General features: G+C 45.3%; 1 protein-coding gene across 1 annotated transcript; it reads right to left on the bottom strand.

Annotated features, from left to right (window-relative positions):
* LOC103189288 (tumor necrosis factor ligand superfamily member 15-like) lies at window positions 1-3,989 on the bottom strand. Its single transcript, XM_007909635.2, has 4 exons — window positions 3,509-3,989; window positions 2,488-2,521; window positions 2,040-2,075; window positions 1-1,597 (listed from the first exon to the last, which is right to left on the bottom strand). Exons 1-4 carry the CDS (start codon window positions 3,686-3,688, stop codon window positions 1,173-1,175), a joined length of 675 nt encoding a protein of 224 aa, XP_007907826.1. The 5' UTR covers window positions 3,689-3,989; the 3' UTR covers window positions 1-1,172.
* Window positions 3,990-7,557: the final 3,568 nt, after the last annotated feature.

Below are 7,557 nucleotides of genomic sequence, written 5' to 3'. Positions count from 1 at the left end.
TCAACAGGAAAGTTTTAATATAAAACAGTTGGCATAAACTCCACAGGTTATACACAATGAACAGATCACCATGTAGCAGATCAATGATTACTGAGCGTACAGATCAGGTGTGTGTGTGCGTGTATGTGTGTATCTCCCCTTTTCTGACCTTTAAGGTGTATATATGTGAGTATAGACACAGGAGGAGAACAGATCAAACAACCAATCTTCAATTTAACATCACCCGCTCAGCTAAAAGCTAATCGTTTTATTTATCATTGCAAAATGAGCTCTTGACTGCACAAATGACCCATGAGCATTTTACATTGCACAGCAATGCAGTTCGGTGTCATCCAATTGAGAACTTTAACTGAAGCCACTTTACCGTGTTCGCCTCATACCAGTGTTTAGCCCAGGACTAACCTGGAACCCTAGCGGGTTAGGGTGGACCTGGCGGGAATAGCAGTGAGAAAGCTTGTCAGACAGTGATTTCAATGACGGTTTTTAGCTGGTTTTTAGTTTTTAGTTTTTAGCTCCAGCAATTACGACCCCAGTGCCCCACACACTCAGCACACTTTCTGGTGTCCCCAAGTTTCGGTTCTTGCTAAAACTTGCCAATACGTAATCAGGGTGCGTCCAGGGTGTGGGGGAGAGCCTGCATTCCATTATAGATGCAGGAATTTCTATGTGTGGGTGGTGCACATGACAGCTCTCGGTCTGGTTTGGATGCGCTTTAAAGCAAGATGAAGGATTTCCACGTTTCAGACTTAGACCCCAGCTGACAGATTTTGGTGGTAAATCAACCAAATCCATGAGCGAACTCGCTCACTTGTATTCACCACAAGAGACAGTTCATAGTTATTATGCTGTACTGACTTCTCACAAGGAAAAACAGGTGAATATCAATGTAAGAAGTAAATTGTTATAAATATATCATACGGTTTCTTGTCTGTTTACTGCTGACAGTGCAATCCTTGATGACGGATATCAAAGATAGGGCTTGGGGGGGGAAGGGACGATAGAAGGAGGGGGAATCTGTGTGGTGTTGACCTAACGTGAAAGTAATATCATGGATCAGTTTAAATTGCAAAAGGAAAAGGAAAGTTGCCTTCTGCCGTTCATTTAACTCCCACCCTCTCTCCCTCTCTCACTAACCACTGAATCCATCGCTGATCGATCAGACGGACAGACAATCACAGTAAAAAGGCACCGAAAAAGGTTTTATGTTCATTGGTGTGGTCCACGAGTGCCACGCTGCTCACGTTCACCATCAGCCGGTCACCTTTCTCCAGTTGGATCATTGCCCCCAGGTAGATGGGCACCGACCATTTATAGTCAGACTTTTCTGAGATGGTTTGGGTCGAGCTCAGCAGCTTCATGGGCTCAGGGTAACTGGGTGTCAGCTTGGTGACGATGTGGATAATCTTCTCACATCTCTGGTTCTCCAGCCCTCTGAACAAGACCTGCGAGTAGACAAAATAGAACCCGGTTTGGGGGATGAGCAGAAACTTGTTCTGGTAACTGAGGTCTCCCTTGGTGAAAGCGAGTCCGTGGCGATCCTCCCACCCCAGGGCTGGGTAATCGCCATCTGTCATGTCGTTGGACTCCACTGTTTTAACTGAAATCGAAAGAAAAAAAAAATTGGCACAAATTGATCAAAGTCTGTCCATCGACAGAAAAAAAGACTTTCAAGAAACATAAGAATTTGCTGGACGAAAGAAGACCAAGCTCCAACTAGTTTGCCTTCCGCCATCCTGGCAGCCGCTTGCACATGTCGTGTCCTAACCTCCATACACTATATCTCATGGTTTTAATTCCGAACAGAAATCTATCTAATTTGCTTTTGAAAGAATCCACACTTTCTGCTTCCACCGTCTCTCTCCCGAGGGAGCCTGTTCCGTGCATTTATCACTTGCTCACTGAAATGTTTTCGCAGATTTGTTTACAATTTACCACACACGCGCACACACACGTACACACACATATACATATACACACACACACGCACACAGTTAGGGATTAGTTGAAATCAATATAAGGGCAAACAAGGAGTTTCTTACCAGTCAGGTGGGCTCTGGGCTTATCCTTAGCTTCTCCTGCAAGAGGATATCACAGGAGCACTAGTTAACACTAAAGCCCACAATATACACAGATACTCCACTTTACAATGATGATAATCAATAATCCTTGCATTTGATATTGCGCCTTATCATGTCATTGAGAAGTTTCAAAGCGCTTCGCAGAATATACTGTAAAGTGTCCATAAAACCAACCTTTGCAATATACACTGTGATGCATTGACTGTGTATTTTGTGGGCGAAATGCAGCAGCCAATTGTGCACAGCAGCGTCCCACAAACAGTCGAACAATATATCCCATGGATCGCTTTCAGACATCTCGACAGCACAAAAGGCGCTTTACCAAATGAAAGGATTATTATTATTAATAAACCATTAAGACACAAAGCACTGTAAACATGGAACAAAAGAAAGGTTGTTGAATACTTACCAATAATTTTATTAGGTGAAATCTGTCGTTCCTCCTGAAATCACAACAATATAACTTTAGTTTTTACTAATTTTTTACGCACACACAGACACACACAAAATGAAACTCGTATTTTAACACCGGCACGAGAAAGAAAAGCATTACTGGTTTAAATCATTTTACTCTTATTGCTCTTCGAAGTGAGAATTTTTTAAAAAAATAAAAATAGTGATTTGGTCACTCAACCCACAGCTGTTTGTGGGACAGACGCTGCTGTGCACAATTGGCTGCTGCGTTTCGCCCACAAAATACAGTCAATTCACTTTACAGAGATTCCTGTGAAGCCCTTCGCGACGTCTTGAAGACGTAGTAAGGCATTATATCAAATGCAAGGATTATTATTATTAGAAAGAAAGAAAGAAAGAAAGAAAGAAAGAAAGAAAGAAAGAAAGAAAGAAAGAAAGAAAGAAAAGTCCAGCTAAAGCTTGAAATAGGTGAAATAGAACAAAACCAAAAAAAACGCCTGAGAGGGAGGAAGAGAGGGGGAGAGGAAGTGGAAGACAGAGAGGAAGAGACATAATAATAATAATAATAATAATCCTCGCATTTGATATAGCGCTTTTCACGTCAGGAGGACGTCCCAAAGCGCTTCACAGAACACACTGTAAAGTGAATTGACTGTATATTTGTGGGCGAACGCGGCAGCCAATTGCGCACAGCAATGTCCCACAAACAGTCGTAGATTGAAAATGACCAATTTAATTATTGGTTTTGGTTTTGGAGGATTATTATTAGGCTCTGTGTGGAGTGAGGAAACTTGCCCAAGGTTTCCCGGCCGTGAATTGATCTCAGGTCTCTTCACTTGCAAAGCGAGTGCTCTAACCACTGAGCTACAGGACTCCACCAATAGGGAGGGAATTACTTGTATCTATGTATATATATATAAAGAAATCTTACAACAAAATAACAAAAATGAAAGGGAAACAATCAATCAATCAGAATCAATCAGCCGCGGGCACAGGGTGGGGTGGGGGTGGGTTACCTGACTCGGCGCTGTGTGGTGGAGGAGTAGGTAAGTGCTGACAAGTGACACGAGAAGCAGCGACAGCGCAGAGCAGCTCAGCGCCAGACGAGAGGATCCGCTCCTGGTGGGAGATCCCAGTGTCTCCCTCTGTCCCTCCTCCATCCGCGCCGCCTCGGCGGCGTTAGCACCAGCGACCATGGCTACTTGTGCAGGAAAACCTCTGTCTGCGTCTCTGTCTGTCTCTGTGTCCCTGTCTGTCTCTGTGTCCCTGTCTGTCTGTCTGTCTTCCTGTGGGTGCCCCGCTCTGTCCTGTCCCGGTGCCGCTTGTGGCAGTCGCGGCGCCTCCCGCTGTATATACACTGAGCCTCTCACAGGCAGCGGTGACGTGAGGAGGTCCCGGACCAGGGAAAGCCGCCCACGGGGTGAAACTCGAAACAGCCTCCTGAGCCGTGTTCGTGTCTGTCCCAGGACAGCAGTGTGGAAACCCCCTCTCCCTCTCCTCCCCTCTCTCCCTCTCCTCCCTCTCCCTCCCCTCCTCCCTCTCCCTCCCCTCCTCCCCTCTCCCCCTCTCCCTCTCCCCCTCCCCCTCTCCCCCTCTCCCCTCTCTCCCCTCCCCTCCTCCCCTCCCCTCCCCCTCTCCCCTCTCCCTCTCCCTCTCCCCCTCTCCCCTCTCCCTCCCCTCCCCCTCTCCCTCTCCCCCTCCCCCTCTCCCTCTCCCCTCTCCCTCTCCCGGCCTCCAACAGGAACCACCGGGTCAGCGCGTAAATACGCACACTGGCACAGACACACACACACACTTGGGCACACACACACTGGCACAGACACACACACTGGCACAGACACACACTGGCACAGACACACACATTGGCACACACACACTGGCACAGACACACACATTGGCACGGACAAACACACACACAGGGACACATACACGGACACACACACTGGTACACAGACGGATACGCACACACAGGGACACACACACAGGGATATGCACACAGAGGGATACAGACACATGGACACATGTACATATACACACACACACACACACAAACACATGCGCCACTCACTCAAACAAACAAACATACTTTGAAATTCTTCCTTTAGTCTGTTTGTGAAATTATATGCTCACTTTAGCAACTTTCCCTCTCTCTCTCTTTCCCTCCTCCCGATACCGGGCCTGATCTCATTGTGTTGTCTCCCACTTCCTCTTCTTTATCCAAGATCCGTTTTTTAAATATTCAAATATCGGTTTTGGTTTTATTTTATTTTGACATTTGGATGTCAGTTTGTGTCTGAGTCACAGACAAGGTTTAGCTGTAACTGTTTGTGGGGACGCTGCTGTGTGTCATTGGACAGTCTTCGCCCCCAAAATACAATCACTCCACTTTACAGTGTATCCTGTGAAGCGCTTTGAGACGTCTTGAGGACATGATAAGACTCTGGGTCAAATGCCTGGATTATTAGTATTATTATTATTGTTGTACTGCCTACACCGTGATTTCATTGGGTGCAACATTTATATTTTGAGACACATGAAATACTCTGTATTTCAGTGCAGTTTCTAGCACTTCTTCCTCTTGTTGGTGTGTGAGAGCGCCACCTCACGATGATCGACCGGTTGAAGACTGAGTGAAGATTGGCTTTCGTGGCAGTCACTGGGTCAGAAGCTTATAAATAATATTCCTTGCATTTGATATAGCGCTTTTCACGTCGGGAGGACGTCCCAAAGCGCTTCACAGAACACACTGTAAAGTGAATTGACTGTATATTTGTGGGCGAACGCGGCAGCCAATTGCGCACAGCAATGTCCCACAAACAGTCGTAGATTGAAAATGACCAATTTTTTTTTAATTATTGTTTTTAGTTTTTGGAGGGATTATTATTAGGTGTGTGGAGTAAGGAAACTTGCCCAAGGTTTCGCCCTCTGCCTGGAATTGAACTCAGGTCTCTCACTTGCAAAGCGAGTGCTCTAACCACTGAGCTACAGGACTCCACGATGGGTTGCAGCCCCATGTTATAACTTTGAGCTGATAGTCTAGGCTGATATTTGGGTTAGGGTTAACGTCTCCTGCGGTTAAAGGCGCTAAACCCAAGTCATTTTGTTGTTGTTGATACTCTGGGAGGTGGAGAGCACTGCATTGTTGGAGATGCCATCCTTCAGGTGAGACATCATCTGCCTGTTCAGAAGGACTTTATAGGTTCCTTAGCATCACTGTATTAGAGTACTGCTGTGCTGGGGGGGCTGGAGGGGCTGCGGGAGGTGGAGGGCAGGGGAGCCTGGGGGCGGTGGGGGGGCTGCGGGGCTGTGGGTTTGGGAGGTTGGGGGCCTGTGGAACTCAGTTCCTTAAAAGGACTGTTAATGCGGAATCGGTGGGGATGTTTAAGAGGGAAGTAAATACATGTGTTATCAGGGGTACAGAGAAAAGGCAGACAAATGGTACTGAGTTACAGCTCAGCCAAGATCTACATAGCATTAACCTGCGTTATGAACAATTGGAATCCTGTAGCGTAGAGGTTAGAGCACTCGCCTTGCAAGCGCGAGGACCCTGGTTTAATTCCCTGGCAAGGCAAAACCTTACACACCTTTCCTTGCTCCACACGTCTCTGTTTATCTAGCAGTAAATAGAAACCCGGTTGTTAGTCGAATGGCGGATCCCTTTTCCGGGGTTAATAAACTCTTCAAACCATTTTGGTAAACAATTTGGTCACTCAATCCATGACTGTTTGTGGCTGTTGAGTTTCGGCCACAAAATACACAGTCAATTCACTTTACAGTATATTCTGCGAAGCGCTTTGAGACGTTTCGAAGTTGTGATAAGGTGCTATATTAAATGCAAGGATTATTATTATTATTAAATATTAATGTTCTCTTTATTCCAGGCATTAACGAACAACCTCAGCATCGAAACTGATGTGTATAAATTTTGGTCATTTGTATAAATTCACTTATAAATTTTCGGTTAAGCATCTAAATAAATAAATCAATGAGCTGAGATACTGACAGCAGTCTCAATGACGTGATGAGGCGCTATATGAAATGCAAGGAATATTATTAACAAAGTGGGCTGAATGGCTTCCTTCTGTGCTATAAGATTCTATAGATTCGACCATAGCTTTCAAAAGGGAATTGAATAGGTACTTAAAAATGAAAAATATGCCATACAACAACAACAACAAGATTACATTTGTATAGCGCCTTTCACGTTGGGAGGACGTCCCAAGGCGCTGGACAGTGACAGCATTTCAGACCCGAGCTGGGGTCGGGGTGGGGAGAAGGGTTGTCTGTACGTATTGTACCTGGAACGTTTTACCCAGATTGAGATCTTGCTAATTGAAATTCAAATCCTCACCTAATCTACAGATTGCACCAGAGTTCCCGTTGGCAAACTTTCAAAAGCCTGTGGTTAAACTTTTCTCCTTCACGTCGCACACAAACAGGTTTAGACTGGACGGAAATTTCTGCTATGTAATCTTGTCAGCTAGAGGAGGGAAGGCAGAGTTGGGGGTGGAGCGTAAAGCAGTGTAGAATGGAACATGGTAAATAAATGACAGGCCACTTTTTTTAAAAGAGGATGGCACTGTCATCGCTGTCAGATGACGTCAGGGCTGGGCTGAGCAGGAAATGACGGCTCTCTTCATGATTAGAACAAAGATCACAAGATAGCTTGGATGAAGTCAAACGGCCCTTCGGCCCGTTTGATCTCAGTTTAATTTTTTTTAAATATTGCCAAAATGCAATCCCACAAAATGCCCAGTCACCACACTTTAGAGTAAATCCTGGGAGGCGCTTTGAGGAGCCCTCAAGACAATAAAGACGCAACGATTATTATCATAAGATCAGCTTGGATCCGTACAAATAAATACTTCCTGGAGTCTGTCCTTAAAATTGCCCCGTTGTGAGTGTGAAATTGTATCCTCTTGTGCCATCTCAACCTTAATATATACCCAATTCTGGAAAATCCTAGCTTTCGGTCTTATTTGTTTTAAGAGTTGTGTAAAACCGCCACCAAAACTGAGACTAGATTTGAGATTTTTGTTTTGTTTTCAAATACTGCCTTGGTGCG

The sequence above is a fragment of the Callorhinchus milii genome, unplaced genomic scaffold (genome assembly GCF_018977255.1).
Source record: "Callorhinchus milii isolate IMCB2004 unplaced genomic scaffold, IMCB_Cmil_1.0 Scaffold8, whole genome shotgun sequence".
Lineage (NCBI taxonomy): Eukaryota > Metazoa > Chordata > Chondrichthyes > Chimaeriformes > Callorhinchidae > Callorhinchus > Callorhinchus milii.
The sequence above is the reverse complement of the archived record's forward strand: the minus strand, read 5'-3'. Positions and strand labels throughout refer to the sequence as shown.